General features: G+C 41.9%; 2 protein-coding genes across 2 annotated transcripts in view; both read right to left on the bottom strand.

The window, feature by feature from the left end:
- Window positions 1-1,397: 1,397 nt before the first annotated feature.
- si:ch211-251b21.1 (uncharacterized protein LOC571720 homolog) lies at window positions 1,398-11,405 on the bottom strand. Its single transcript, XM_053316849.1, has 10 exons — window positions 11,296-11,405; window positions 11,108-11,174; window positions 8,051-8,082; window positions 7,425-7,610; window positions 6,668-6,891; window positions 6,073-6,170; window positions 4,856-5,073; window positions 3,241-3,460; window positions 1,972-2,222; window positions 1,398-1,882 (listed from the first exon to the last, which is right to left on the bottom strand). The coding sequence occupies exons 2-10, from the start codon at window positions 11,160-11,162 to the stop codon at window positions 1,784-1,786; spliced, it is 1,383 nt and encodes a 460-aa protein (XP_053172824.1). The 5' UTR covers window positions 11,163-11,174; window positions 11,296-11,405; the 3' UTR covers window positions 1,398-1,783.
- A 2,830-nt stretch (window positions 11,406-14,235) lies between these two features.
- Window positions 14,236-16,314, bottom strand: part of plch2a (phospholipase C, eta 2a) — a 215,864-nt gene continuing 213,785 nt past the window's right edge. The window contains exon 24 of the mRNA XM_053316848.1: window positions 14,236-16,219. Within this exon, the coding sequence (XP_053172823.1) occupies window positions 14,574-16,219 (1,646 nt within the window). The 3' untranslated portion in view covers window positions 14,236-14,573. The remainder of the gene's footprint in view (window positions 16,220-16,314) is intronic.

Genomic DNA, 16,314 nt, shown 5'->3' on the forward strand with positions numbered 1-16,314 from the left:
GCTGGTAGAAAATAGCAGTTTTCAATCAAAGTAGCCATATGACTTATGACATTTATGATGTGAACTTGAGTGAAGTAAATGTTCCTTGTTCTTGACTGTTGCAGGCAGAGCTACTAATGAGCTGCTCAGTGTGGAGATGAAGGTGAGTGCTGCAAAACCAGTAATATTTATATTAAAGCACTTAATGCTATGATGATATGCCATGACCTTGAATTGGAACAAGCAAGTAAACAAAAGTGATAATATTCTTATCTTTGCTGAAGTCTAAAGATGAGACTGGATGTGTTTTTCATTTACTTGGACCTTTTTGAATGAAATCCAATTTAAATTTAAAGCTGCATTCATTGTTTTGTTTGTAATTTTTTGTCACTTGGAGACAGCAAAAGAAGCTGAATATGATACTGACATATCACCTTAGAAACAGACTAACCTGTTAGCAAACAACTGTTTTGGAAATTGGTATGTATCCACTTCATGAATGTCTATTGGGAAGTTCCTGTTTTGCTCTTGACCAACCCCAGAGGCAAATATCTGACTCTTTAATATCTAAATATTAGATATGTGCCCTGGACAGTGTCCTGAGCACATGACTGCTGCTCTTATTTTTTGATTATTTGTCACTGTGCCTCTGTCTCCTCTTTACTTATCCTTTCTCCCTCTTCTCCTTCTCTCTCGTTCCCTTTCCCTTTCCCTCTCTCTCTCTCTCCCTCAACCCCAACCAGTCAAGGCAGATGGCTGCCCACCTAGAGTCCAGTTCTGCTTGAGGCTTCTTCCCATTAAAGGAGAGTAGGAATGTTGGGTCTCTTCAAATTAAATTAAAGTGAGATGTGTTTTGAGATGACTTTTGTTGTGATTTACGCTATATTTAGCGCTATATAAATAAAGATTTATTGATATCTAAATGCTCCACTATCAGCTAGTTGCGAACCTTTTTTGTTTGTTTGTTTGTTTTTTGTGAAAACAGCTGCCAGATTTTGTTTCCGCAAAACCAAACAAAGAATAAAAGGATAAAAAGCTCATTAGAGCTGAGAGGAACTGCAGTTGGTATTAGTTTGTCACTAGAAGGAGCTCTGTCACATTACATATCATTTGATCCATTGTTTAAATAAAAATATTTATTAGAGCAGCTTTAAACATATAGATATCTAAAGTTATTTTTTAAATGACTTTTCTAAAAAAAAAAGAATCCTGTAGTGTGCTTGGTAGTGTGCTTGTTGCTGCCGTTGTTGTCTCTAATGTTCTACATCTAAAAAGAATGTTTCTTGGACGATGTGGTGAAAGACAAAATTTCCCAGAATATTTGGAGGATATGAGCAATAAAAAATATTAGTGAACTATTATGAATCATGAAGAGATACATTTAAATTAGAAGGGGATGGGGTTTACACATTTGATAAGAAGTACTTTATTAATCCCTTGGAGGGGATATTGGATGTCACCTCACAAAATCAGGTACATACATCAAGGAAACATACAGACTGATAACCTTTGATAAAAAAAAATCTACTGATATTCAACAGTAAACAAATCAATACACAAAAAGTATTAGTATATCTGCAGACAGTCTGAAGTTGTGAGTCCCTTAGTTTGTTGCTTAATACATAGCAGCTGTTAGTAGTTGATGATGATGATGACTCCGGTGGCCACTACGTTTTTCTTAAAGGATACAAAACACACTGAACAAACACAACACATGATCGTTACTATGGAAACATGTAAAGCTAGTTTGTTCGAAGAAAACACTCAGCTTATCCACATTTTTGACACTATCTTAACATTTCCTTTAGGCTTTGCTTTTGTCTGTAGTGTCCTGCTCTGCGCTCTCCCCTCCGCTGCCAAACCGCCAATTCAGCTCTGATGTCAGCACAGAGCAGCATGATTTCTGTGACAGAAACGGAAAAAAACAACATCATAATGTGACCAAAGCAGTCTACGATGTGATCACACCGTGTGATACTGTTCAACTCTTACCTTGCTGTCCTTAGCTTGGTTGCGGGCCTTGGATAAGAGCTCCAGCAAGGCCAGCAGCAGCCCGACGCCCAGTCCCAGGCCAAGGAGGAGAAAGAGGCCTCGTAGGTCGTGGGGCTGCAGGGCCTCAGAAGTTTGAGCCTCATCAGCTCCCATACAGCTGCTGGCCCACCACTTGTCACGTAGGTATGTCAGCTCACCGGATTCACTGAGCTGGAGGATGGCGATGGTTAGGTTTTTAACCCATGGGGAACCTGGAGGAGCAAGGAGGAGACCTTTAGAACCTGGCTGAAGGGATTTGCTCCCATTCAGCCACAAAAGCATTAGTAAGCTCCAACAGTTCATCCCAAAGGTGCTGGATGGGGAAAAAGTGAAGGCTATGTGCAGTCCTAAAGGGAGCTCTGATTCAGAGTGCCGGGTTGTGTGTCAAGTTCTTTTACAGAAAGTTGTGGAAATCTGTAGGCAAAGGTAGCTGTATACTTTTGGAGAAGCAGATTTTGAAGCATTGGCCCATTGCAACATGATACAGCATAACAGCAACAATGACAACAAGCAGGAAACTGACTCCAGCAGACACAGAATGACGTTAGCATTTATTTGGAATTGTTTTTGTGTCCTCCTGATGGATATAAGTCTAATATTCACTCTCCTTGTGGCTCTAGTTTGACCTCTATCAGCTCATGAGCAAAATATCTGACTCCTTAGCTGCTGAATGTTCCGCTGTGTTCACCAGCAGGTCTCTAAGTTTGTGTGTCTGATGTTTGGTGCTGAGCAAGTAGTGTACAGTGAGTTTATAGAGCTTTTTCGCTCACAAAATAGCTGCTTGTTGCTGCTGAAACCGGGTTTTTGAGATCTGTGAGACAAAACAGTGAAGTTACAAAACCTAAGAGTGGCTTAAAAGCTCTATAAAGCTGGAGGAACTTCAGATTTGGTGATAATTCGGTTTTCTCCTACAAGCAACAGCTTTCACATTATTCATGTATTATTTGATCCATCATTGATTGAAAAAAAAATATTGATTGGTGCAACACTGAAGACACTGTGTATGATCATGGATACGTCATTGGTGCCACCATGGACAACAAATAGCTTTAATTCACAGGGAACAGTCTCAAGAAAAATGTATGATTCCAAAATTATTTGAAATAAAAATACAATTAGTGACCTGAAGTAATAAAGGACAATTTGTCACAGTACAGGCTTCATTGTTTCACCATGCAGTGTAAAACCATCTGTCTTTCAAAAAAAACCCATCCCAACACACTGACTCACCCAGGGGTGCTGCAATCGAGTAGGCTCTCATAGCTATGACTTCCTGGGAGCGGGTCAGTTGACAGTAGCGAGCCACTGCCAAATCCAAGGACACTGCTTCACCGATGAAGGCAAAGTTTCCCTCCTGGGCACGACGATAACCCTCCTCCATGCTGGACACATAGCTCTTCTTACGCTCCATGTGCTGGTAGATACGCCGGTAGGCAGCATTGTTGGAATTCTGTGTTGGAGGGAAGAATGAAAATCATAATATTTAAATCTTTTCACGTCGTCAACACTGTACTCTGAATGTACAAAATATCAGCACATTTAGTTTTATCAATCTGTCTCAGGGATTATGAACCAGCTCCCAGCCAGTATGTCCATGTGGGCTCCACATAGGTTTAATGCGGGCTACTTGGGTACTGAGAGGGCATGGGCTTGAACTGGGCAAATTTTGCAGGTCCCACATGGTTTCAGTAACATGGGCCCCACATGTGAAGCCCATGTGGGCTGGCTAAATGGGCCCCATTTAAGATCCATTCTGATCCCACTTAGACCCCATATGAGCAAACATATGTCTGGTGTAACTTAACCATTTGGGCCCCACCTGAAACCCTGTCAGAATCCACTTGAAGCCCATATGAGAAAACACAGGAGGGGCCACCATGGAAACTGCAGTTAAACAGTTCCAAAACGGAAGCCATCTTAGTTGGCACACCACATCAGCTCCGCTCTTCCACCGTCACCAGTATCACCTGCTCTGGCCAAAACATCCCCCTTTCCTTATCTGTCACCATCCTGGGTGTTAAAATGGACCCTCAACTCCCCTTTGACACCCACATCAAACACCTCTGTAAAACATCTTTCTACCACCTCAGGAACATCGCCAAACTCTGTCCAACACTCACCCTGGCAGATGCAGAGAAGCTCATCCACGCCTTTGTCTCCTCCAGACTGGACTACTGTAATGCACTCCTCATCGGGATCTCTGGCAAGAGCATCCAGAGACTGCAGTACATCCAGAACAACGCTACCAGGATCCTGATGAGGGTGCGCAAATATGATCATATCACCCCCATCCTAAAATCCTAAAACCCTTCACTGGCTCCCTGTCCCACTCAGAATTGAGTACAAGGTCTCCCTCCTCACCCACCAGTGCATTCACAGACACCAGTGCATGCCCCCCTATACCTTAAAGAACTCCTCACCCCCCAGACCTCCTCACGCACCCTTCGCTCTAAAAACTAAACACCCTCCAAGCCCCCAGAGCCAAGCTCTGCACCATGGGTGATCGGGCCTTTTCCTCTGCAGCCCAGAGGCTGTGGAACGCCCTCCCTGACCACCTGAGGGCCCCACAGACTGCAGATGTGTAAAAAACGTATCTTTTTACTAAAGCATTTTGCTAAGTGTCTTTTATATGTTCTCTTTTAACCTTTTCTTTTCTTTTTTTCTTTTCTTTTTCTGCTCTGTAGCACTTTGAGATTGTTGAAATGTAAAGTGCAATACAAATTAAATGTATTATTATTATTATTATTAAACCTACTTGGGACCCATATTTGCAGCCCAAATTGAACCCTTATGGAACCCACATGGACATGCTGGCTGGGCTGTGGTTAGCAACTACTGACTGTACCTTAAAGAAATGCATGGTGGAACCAGCTTCCACTGTGCCATAATCTATCACATCTTGGTTGGCGAGGTCCTCAAAGCTCTTGATGGAGACGTGTTTGCTATTGGAGTGCAGAATGGAGTTGAAGTTGGCAAAGTAGCAGGCCAGCAGCAGTATAGCAAACAGCCACCAGATGGCACTGACTAGACGTCCAGACAGTGCTTTAGGGTGAGGACCAGCGCCTAGGAAGACAGACCATTAGACTGTGCTTAGAGCAGAGCAGCAGTGCTTTTAAAGCCAAAATTATAGTTTTTGATTTAAATCGGGGTTGAATTCAATTTGAATAATGTATGAATATGCAGATGTAAAAGATGAACATTTTGGATACATTAGTCAGTACTAGCACAACACAGCCCAGTGTTAAACAGAACTGTCGGTATATTGTAGGTAATGTAGGCATCAGGTGGAAGAATGTTTGGATTGAAAAGACAATATCTCTGGTTCTGTTGTATTCATTTTGATTCTTCTTTTTTAACTGTCACAGGAAAGAAAAATAAGATACAATGGATTCAACTCACAGTAATGACACAAAAACTAGGTGGTGTATCCTTAAAATGGTAATTAGTAAAGAAGGAAGACTAGGACAGCAATCCAAATTCAGTTTTTACATTGAAAATTAAAATCTCTTCTTCAGCGTCTGTACAGGCAATTCCACAATAAATATAATAAAACAGGTGGAGTTAATTATGGACATCCACACCTGGACAACAGCAGGGGGAGCTACAATCATATGATGTAGGTTACTAACATAATATTACAGGAGTCCAATGAGCCTAGCTTAGCATGAAGACTGGAACTAAGGGGAATCATCTCACCTCTAAAGCTCTTCCTGGTGGTTTAGGATTAGGTTAGATTCAGCTCAGTTAAGAATCTAACCAGAGGGTGCAAACAGAGACACTGGGGCTCATGTGGTACCTGCACCAACATCTGGAGTTACATGCTAGAACTATTTCTTGATATGTGCAGCTTCCTGAAGTCTAATATCAAAACTTGCACAATAGTCTAAGACAGTGCACAGTAGTACTGGGTGGATGGATACACTATTAAGCAATTAAGCCTGTTTTACTAAAGGTTAAACTACTCCTTTAAAAGTAACGAGTGTTCAGTATGTTCTGACAGAGCAGAGAAAGAGACAGCTGGCAACACTGTGTGTTTCTCTGCCTGTGCTTCAGCTGGGTTACCTTGCAGGGTGAGAGCTCCTGTGATGTACCAGAAGCTGTGCAGCAACGTGAAGCTGTGCTCCTCTGCGTCCGGCTCTGCCCATTCAGAGGGACTGATTCTGGGAGGACGGAAAAAACAAGAGCACTGCTAAAGCTGCACCAGGCAAGATTCCTACCTACAAAAAAAGACCTGTATGCCATCAGCTGCTGGAATATAACTGGTTTGTGTGGTTACTGGAAAAGTAACACAATAATATAAGGGCATCTGCCATATACAATCCTCGTTTAAAGAACATAAAAATGATTGTGATTATTGTTTGTGAAATGTATATAGGAGCTGGATCTGCATCCCACACTGATCAAGGCATTATAGAAACTCATGTTGATTTATATTTAAAGGTTTAGAAATCAGGGACAATGCACATTAAAAAAACATTTTGTAAACATGCCAGAATTAGCCAAAAGGTTGATACAGTACCTACATATCTGGAATATTAGTCATAATTGGACACAGATAAAGTGTTAGCAGCAATCTTTCAGGTTCATTGCATGTCACACTGTGAGGGATGGGTCAATCAATCAAACAGTGAAGTTTCATGCTCTGTACTGTACTGACCTGCCCACAAAGAATATGCAGAGCCCAGTCAGCAGGAATGCGATGAGTAGACCCACCCACATGTCGGTGGAGAAAGGTGACAAGAGGCTGAAGGCGCTTTGTTCAAAGGCCACGTCTTTGCGCAGGATGAAGCCAATGCCTGTTTGCATGAAGGGGGTGGTCATGTCCACAAACTGCTCTCTGACTGCAGTCAGGGTCAGTGGGGCCACAGCCAGGTCAGCCTCCTGGGAGATGGAATGGGCACATATAATCATTTTTTAAGAAAAACCTAACTAACGTATGACATGTTGGGAATTGTGGGGCTTAAGCCTCACATACTGTTTATATTCTGACTCATAATTAGTCTCTATGCCAGTTCACATTAAAATGTCCCATTAGTATTTAATAATGTTTGATTAATCTTATGGAAAAAAGATATTCAGTCACTACATTATCATCCAAAAGAACATTTTCAGAATTCAACATGATTAAATGCTGATTTCTGATTTTTTTAAATATTTGCATATATAAAAATGTGTATTAGTTACACGAAAATACTGCATTTTTTAAAATATTATGGGTCAAATTAGGAAAAGCCCATCTAAAAAATGGGTAAAATGGGTTGTATTTGACCCTGAACAGTATGTAAGGGTTAAAAAACAGGCTCATGATCCAGAATAATGTATGTAATAGATCATATGACATACAGTTTATCACATGTCATTCACTGTATCCCGTTTTGTATGTATGGTCTAACCCTTCCCCATCAGTGACTTACCCCTCTGATGACCTCACCAATCATGCCGTTCCAGTTCCCACTGGAGTCCATGGCTCCGTAGCGGTTGTCCTTCACCAGGTGCAGTTTGTAAGTGAAGCCCAGCTTCTTGGAGAGCTCAGATATCAGGTCGATGCAGTAGCCCTCGAGCTCTCCTCCAGAGCCTTTGCTCATGGTGTATGGTTCTTGCTGAGGGAGGGAGTAACGGGAATACAATGCATCAGATATGAAGAGGATATGAATTTAAAAAGAGAAATAAAAATGAAGTCAAGAAATCACTGCTGGTGAATAATGAACTGAATTTTGGTGATTTTCATGTTTTACAAGATGCATTCATTACAAACTTCGATAGAGGTACCATGTGCAGTTGCATGAAATAACTGATCATTCAGAATAATTCTGTTTTGTTTAACCATGTTTTAGTTTTGTCCATTACATTATCTGCATTACTTAAACCATTCTGTTTGGATGTCAAAGTGACTGGGCTGAAATGTTGCAAGTAATCCCTCATTAAATACAAATAAATACACATGGTCAAAGTTGAAGGTGTCTGAAAGGCCTGACATACTTTTCACCAACACGTGTGCATCAGTTATGGAACATGAAAGAAAGAGAGAGAAAAAGAATACCTTTATAGTGGTGATGGACAAGTCCTTGGCATCTAGAGTGGACAATCAAACACAACAGTATATTTTGGGTTCCTGTAATGAAGTCAAAGTAATCAAGCAGTACAAAGATGAGAGGATTTAGTTCTTTGGCTGACTAGTTTTCAGGTTTCAAGCTTAAGTGTGGAGCAGCTTCTGAAAGCCTAATGAAGCATATTGTTTGCTTTGAGTCTCAGTCATGTGCTGTTCTCTCTGCCACAGCAATAAATAAGCCAAACAACCACTGAGGGACAATGGATGTCTTGTTGTCAGTTGTTTTTTAGGGGACCTACAGAAAGGGGCTCCACGCTGATGGGACAGTTGCAAGGTACAATGAGGGGAGTATCTAGGGCTCTGTGGGGTATCAAAGGGGGGATCCGCCCTTAAGGACGTGTTCCGGCAAAATTATTCAACCCCCCTTTTACCATGTAATCAGACCAGGGGATGAACCCCCCCACCACCACCACCACCACACCCCCTGCCCTGACACTGACAGTTGTTTTCCTTTTGCCGTAACTGTGACCAATGGCATTCCCAGCATGTCCAGCAGGACCTAACATGCCCTGCCAGGGTCAGTCAGAGAAAGGAAGGGGGGGTTGAGCGGAGGTGCCAGGGGTTCAAATTCTTCATAATTGCATGCGATAGCAAAAGCCGGCCTGGTTGGGTCATATAAAGCCCATGACACTGTCAGCCTCCTCTAGAGAGGATGACAGGACCTACGATCTGCGGAGATGCCTGTCAGCTCACCGCCTGCCTGCAGAGTCTTCTCCCCACATGGTTAATTGATTTATCACAGTGCTTTCTAGACCACAGCAAGGCATTAGCCCCTCCACTGGTGAGAAATGGGCTGCTGCCACATTGGATGGTGTTCCCCCCTGTGCTTTGATAAGACTCCAACAGTCCAGCAGTGCCAACGGGGAAAGAGTCAAATGTGAGGAATGATTTGGGAGCGTGACCTCTTTTCCTAGTTCTGCCAGAGCCTGCTGGCAGAAAGCCAGAGCTTTAGCTACACAGGCAGCTTGTGGAGGCAGGGCTGCTCTGGAGGAGCTCATTGGTTGACTGAAACTTTAATGGGTGGAGTCATTGAGCAATTCGGTTTTTCAGAATGTAAGTTGACCAACTAGCAAAAATTTTTGACAGAAACAGAATTAATAGAATCAGCAGGAATGGCCTGATAAATGATGACATATTATTATACTGTTATATGGTCTTTAACAATTTTACTCTTGTGAAGCACTTTGTGATCTTGCTCTAAGTGCTATATTGTATTGATTGTATAACTCATGTTTTAACCATAGTCTAGTCATAGTCTTTCTCAAGGCAAGAAACAGTATTTGGACAAAAGATAAAGGAGTGTGAAAAGTGTGTTTTTTCAACTTTTTAAAAGGTCAAATTTCCAGAGTGACAGCTTTGCACAGTAAAACTGTGACTGTGACTTTACTGTGACTTCTAGAACATGTCAGTCAGTCACAACCCATTGTGGTTAGTAGTTGACACCCAAGTGTCAAAAATGTGACTCTATAGCAGACCAGCTTTGTACCACAGGCTTAGTAGAGTCAGCCTGAGAGTTCTTTTTTTCTCCAAAGTCTCGTTTTCAGCACAAAAACTTGGCAAATATGATGTTATATCATGTTATGTATGGCAAGGCTGGTTGTTCTTTTAAGTAAGCAGTTATTGAAGATATGTAACTGGACACTAATCCCAGTCTCCTGAATGAAAGATTGATGCACTACACACCCATCCACCACACCCACCTACATACCAGACACTGTATTAGCACTAAATGTCAGCACTGAATGCAAACCTAGAAGGACAAAACTGTCCATTATGAACAGAAGTCTTAAGAATAGCTGGGCTTAAAGAAATACTTCCAGCTCCTGAGCCAGAGCTAGTAAAGAAAGTTGGTGACACTGTTTTGAGTGTTTAGAAATGCCAGCATGCAGATCACAGCAAAGTGCGCATGAAAAAGGAGAAATGGGTCATGCTACATAAGAATAATAGAGAAATAAACTCTCATAGGAGTTGATTGGCAACAGGATGTTCTGTTGCTATGTCAACCAGTGCGTTGCTACGGTAGTAATGCGCTGGTTGACCAATAACATTTATTCATATGTTCACCGTTTCCACAATGTATGACTGAGTTTAGTAGGTTAATTAATCAGATTCCTGAGATTTCATGTTGCACATTCATAACCAAGTAAATAATTAAATGAAATTAAATATACAATTATAGTCTCCTGAGTATTCTATGGAAAAGGAACTTGTGGTTAATCCATTACACGGTTCAAAACAGTGTTATGTACGTGCATCATAGCCAGATACATCATATTATGCTGGGGGAGCTGACTCTGTAACTAGGCACCACCCTCTTTCCTGTGCCAATGCACATGGAGGGAAAGTCACTTTGAGCAGTGGCTTGTGTTTGTTTTTGTGTGTCCACTGCTGTTGAGGGAGGTGAGCAGTTAGTATGATTCACAGGAGAGGACAAAAAGCACTATGCGAGCAGTGCTTACGTGCTGATTGTAATTGTGGCAATGTCACATTTCACAGATTAACATTATTATTATTATTATTAACTGCAGAAATATTTGCAAATTGTACAGAACTCTCATGCTAATGTTTTGATCAGTGAAATGTGTCAAAATGACATATGAGGAAATTATCTCAAACTGCAAATAGCAGCGTACATGTTTTAAATTTGATAAAAGTTTTTCTGATATGACTTTCTTGACAGATATAAGCCAGATTGTTGAACATATTTTTATATAATATAAATAATATATAATAAAACCTTTTGATATATAATTAGTGAAGACATCATTATTAGATAACACATGTGGTGTTTGGCCTGGAAAAGAAACATCAGTAACAGGAACTCTAGCGGAAACATAAAGAGAATTACTGTGAAACTGGTTCAATTTTGCTCCATCACAAGTAAATTATACTTCTATTATTTTATATTGTGTTGATCCAAATATAACTATTTCTAACGTTGTTACAGTGTCAGTTGTGTGTGTGTGTGTGTGTGTGTGTGTGTCTTACCTGCAGTGAATGACCATGCTGCCACACAGAAGATTAAAGTCACACAGCCTGTCATGTTGTCACGAGCCTGAAAATATCACTGATAAATCATTTTCTCTGAGTTTATCTGTCAAATTCAGTCTAACCAAGAACATAGAGCAAATATTTTATGGTTAAGAATGTGAAAATTTACAAAAAAGTGTCCTTACCTCAGGCGCAGTGTGGATTAAAAAACTTGACTTCTGTGTGAGGGATGACACCAGGAAAGAGTATAAGAAATTCTCAAGAAATCTTCCAAGTGGGTGCGGGGAAGAGTTGTGTGCAGTAGGGCATAGTGGGGGTTTATATGGGGGAGGACACAGAGGGAGGAGACAGTAGGGCATAGTGGGGGTTTATATGGGGGAGGACACAGAGGGAGGAGATAGGAGCCTGAAAGACTGATAGAATCCCATGAGGTTGAGGATGAGGGTTTGGTGGAATAAAATGTTATTAAAACACTGTACTTCAGACTGTGATGTGTGTTTTAAATTATCTCACCATATACACTAATGCAAAGAAATGAAATGAATTACAATATGCTACTGTATACAGTAAGTTATTATACAAGCAGTTTAGGGGTTCCCAGGGGGTCTGACGGTTACCACACTTGTTTTTGTATTACATAACAGGATCTCCATAAAAGGAGGTGGACAGGGGTGAATGGTCTATGGAAGTGGGAGGCAGTGGGGTAGGGTAGGTGGGGTGGGGTAGGGGGGACTTTGTGGATAGGAAATCCCACACAGTCAGAGGAAGAGATTTGGTTTTGGAGCTCACTTTCTCTCCTTCCTGCCTAACCCTGAGGGACTCTTCTACATATTGCACTGGAATAACTATTTTGTGCAGCTGTGGGAAGTCTGAACAAATGTCAACCTATTGTTGATGTCTTACATTTGAGCTTAGGGCTGTAAATACAAATGTAAGCAATCAAAGTAGTTTGCACTATTCTCTGGTTAAGTATTAAGACCAAAATCACAAACTCAAAGATTACATCATCTAATATCTTGGTAATAATATCCACAAAAGGCTGTCTTGTTTCTTTGTCTCCTAAAAGTTTTAACATATGCCAACAAAACAAATTGATTTATTTCCACAAAATCTTTGAAAACAGGCAGTGAATTCATCTAAAAAGGAGGGGCTGCATTTACTCTTTGAGACAAAGACATTCTCTAAGGCCTGAAGTGCAAAACAGGACTTGGAGGTTTCAGTTGAAAGGCCAAGCCATGCCAAATAGTCTAGATAAATACGGCTTTAAGAGGGGCTCAGTGGTTTTCTTGGAATCCTAATGAAGCTGTCTTTTGTGTTTGTGTGCTGGCTGGAGCGGAGTCTGTGGCGCTAAAATGAGCATGTCGCGCTTCAGAAAGTCTTACAGAACTTAAAAGGAGGCCTGGCAGTGTCTGACAGCTCACCAGAGGTGGCTGTCACTTCTGGAAACCACAGACTTGACAATGGACAAGCCTTTGACTGACAATCTGCGTCCTGAGAAAGCTGCAACGCTTCTTAGGTTTGAAGATGTAGGATTAGAGTTTTAGGGTTAGGGTTAAAGGAGTTTTAATATTTAAAGTAACTTTGATCCAATCATTGTTGGCCACATCTAGTACAATTCAGATTGTGTGCTTATTATTACAGAATTGATCAGTACTCCAGGGGGCTTTTCAGAGAACTGATTCTGGGACATTTTTATTAACTTCCTCAATTGTATGCATAAATCAATTTCTATCAAAGTTATTATATTAGTTATCCAAGCGTGTGTGTGCTGTTTAAAAGACATTTCAATTATACCAAGGACTCTTCCAAATAGTTCAGAATATTTTGGAGGAATTTACAAAACCTATGATGAAGATTTTATTCCATAGTGACACACTAGGATTTAAGAAAGTCAAAGTAAATAGTTTTGCAGCCTAAAAAAAAAAAGATCTTGGGTGGCAAGTGATGCTAAAAAGATGTTTTTCTCTCCTTTAATGACTGACTGAGGGTTGTTGTCTCTTCTGCAGCCTCGAGTCTTTCTACTGGAACATTCTCCCTCCTGCAGGGGGTCTGCTGGGTTTTTGCCAGGGAGGTTGAGAGAGGTGACGGCTGGTAAACACAGACCCAAGTAGAGTCCATAATTAGAGCAGCGAGCAGACTGCCAAAACCAAGGCCAAAGGCTTTTACATGTCAGCTTGAATAAGACTCATTTTAATTGGTCTGCTAACGGCTCGTCTTTGTCTCCCAACTAAGACAACTGTTAATTGATCAACTGTAAAAAGAAGTCAATGAGCCATGAAACCTTGCATTAATATTCATTTGAGATTTATTCAGGTCATAATTACACATTGTTTGAATTAAATATGTTCCCTAAAATTTTGCACAAAGAACTGGTATGGCAGTGCAAACAATACAGCAGGTCAACAAATAAATGTGCTTTGATACAGATCATTTCCATCTTGCTTTAGTACCAAGGACCAATGAGAATACAAGGATTCAGATATGATGCTCTTGCGAGCATCATCAAACAATCTGAAAAAAAAGAAAGAAGTATGGAATATTAACAAATCTTCATATAAAAAAATCTTTGTAAAATAAAGCACAGCATTAGGATAAACATTACAGTGCATAAAACACATGCAGTGAAATAAAATAGGCTAAAGTCAGTGTGGAATAGTCTACCAGTGATCTCAGTGCTTTGACATGCCACAGATCAGGAAAGTTAGTCAAATGTTGGCAGCTTGGTCGAATTACAATGTAAGCACTACACGAAAAATACTAAAAATAAGACCTTTCATCCTGCATTGTAGGAATAATTCCTTTCTATTTTTTCACATGAGACAAGTCACAGCTTTTAGCATCAAACTGTACATTATGTTTAACATGATACCATGCCATCATTTTCAAAATATTGCTAGTGGATGTATGGTCTACTGATGATAATAATGCCTTGACATTAAGTAGGCTAAATTTCAACTTACTTAAAGCATACCATGACAGTTCAAGTGAGTGAAAAGAATCGATCTATTTCTATTGCTACTGTATGATCATGTTCCAAAAAATACTCAAACATAAGAGTAGATGTCAACATAAAGAGTCATATAAAAACTCCTGGTATTTTTCACTAAATACATTCTGGCATTTATCTAACATTTGGTGCAAACCGATGACAGAGCTGCAGTCGTTGCTTTTAGTTCCTCCAGAACTTCAGGACGATGTTTACTGAATGTGAAAGTTAAATAAAAAAACATTTTGTACAACCTCAAGATGCAGAAGTGATTGTTCATGTGTTACTGATTCAGAGGAGCAGTTTGCTGCAAGATTGGTTGAAATAATGTACACTGTGAACTGTTTTTCTGTGAGATATTCTGTAGGATATGCAACTTTTTCTAAAAAAGATTTCTACTTCTACTACAAAAGCAGACTGTATTCCAAACAAGTTTCTAGCTGTATCTCTCACACTCAGTTCCAAGTCAGCCAGTTCTTAGAGTTTGAGCATGAAAAAGACTTCGCTGTTGTCAGGGTCTGGGGATAACTGGGTCTGTCTAGGGGAGGGGGATCCTAGAGGGGTGAGCTGACTCAGCAGGTCCAGGCTGGTGCAGGGACTCCGGGCCATGCTACACGCCCCTTCTGGGTTACCCCGCTCCTCAATGGGGCTAGCATTACTTCCACTGCCAAAGCTACCAGTCAGGCTAAAGCTTGCACTTCTGCCCTGGACCAGGCCCTGGAGCCTTTGCCTTTCTTGGGCCTGCTTAGCCCTGTTTGCAATGTACCGCACCCTGCTTTGGCTCCTCGAGGAGGTCCTCCGCACCAGGTTCTCATCCACCGATTCCACTTGAGACTCTTGAGGCTTGTTTTTAGGGGTGAAGTCACTAGCAGTCAGGGGCTCCACATCAGTGAGCTTCCGTAGTTGTTCTGTCAGATCGCTGGATGGTCGGGACCTCAGTGCGCTGCCTCTGCGCAGCTGGTCCCTGGTTGGCCTGACGATGAAGCTACGGCTGATGCTGCGGTACTTGCTGTCAAAGTTACAGGAAATATCCTCAGAGGTCAGATCCCCAAGGCTTTTGGACATGGAGGCTGTAGCTGTTGGGGATGTAGCAGTTGGGGTTGTGGATGCAGAGGAGGACCTGCTGGTTGATGATTGTTTGAGCCCTTCCATGTAGAGCCGGCTCCATGTGTGCCTCCTTTGAGTCAGTCTGCTGGGAGAATCCACTGAAGATTCCTTGGGGGGTTGCAGAGGGCGGGGCTTGAGCTCATCGATGGAACACTCATTCTGCTGAAGATTGGGGTTTGACTTGCTCTTGCTCACTCGCAAGGCATCGTAAGAGACTAAAGCTGAGTGCCGGAAGTTGACCCAGTGAGGGTCGCAGGTGCTGCTGGCGGTGGGCAGGCTCTTCCTAGCCAGGTTAGGCAGGGACAGGTCGATGACGGTGTCACTGGAAGAAATGCTAGAGGAAGAGGACATGCTGTCTCTGTGGCTGCCTGGCTCCAGCTTGCTCCAAAGGCGGTCATTCATGGTGGCATCTGTACAGACCTCTGGTACTGCTGACTGGGCCTGCCCAGCTGAGGCTGCAGGCACCCGAAAGTGGCCCTGACTTTTTGTTCTTCTTACTGGTGTGTGCGATGAAAGATTGCTGAAAAGTGCTCTCCTGGCCTGTGTTGTCTGAGCTGCAGGGACTACAGGGGTTCCAGTGGAGGCAGCTGCAGTAGGAGAGTCACCTCTGTGGTCAAACTTCAACTCTTCTGTATCATTTTTCCTTTCTGTAAGAGTTTCTAGGGTTCCCCTTTGGCTTGGTGTAGGGTCCATGGATGAACGAGTGCTTCTGTTGGTTTGGGTATCTTGGCTGCACTGTGATGGGTCAGCAGGGCTCACCAGAGGAAGTGTAGGGAGCTTGTTAGGGTCCCTGCTCACTTTGACAGGGCTGTCCACCACCCCATTTGAAGGAACAGTCGATGGGGATTCTGCTTTTTTTGCTGTGGATGGTGAGTGCAGTGGTGGTGAGGAGTGATATGAAGACAGGCTGTCTTCTTGAGTGGAGAGAGAGCGGGTAAAGCGTGTGTTCCTGGCGTCTCCAGAGTTTATTGCAAGAACTGGAAGAGGGGGAGCTGGTCTCTGCACTGTGGAACAATCTGTGGAAAGAAAGACAATACAGAACTTTACCACTGTTATGAATTGTAAAAGTGACATCTGTTTCTAATGAGTGTGGGTGCAGATACTGCTAAGG

The sequence above is a fragment of the Scomber japonicus genome, chromosome 4, assembly GCF_027409825.1.
Source record: "Scomber japonicus isolate fScoJap1 chromosome 4, fScoJap1.pri, whole genome shotgun sequence".
Lineage (NCBI taxonomy): Eukaryota > Metazoa > Chordata > Actinopteri > Scombriformes > Scombridae > Scomber > Scomber japonicus.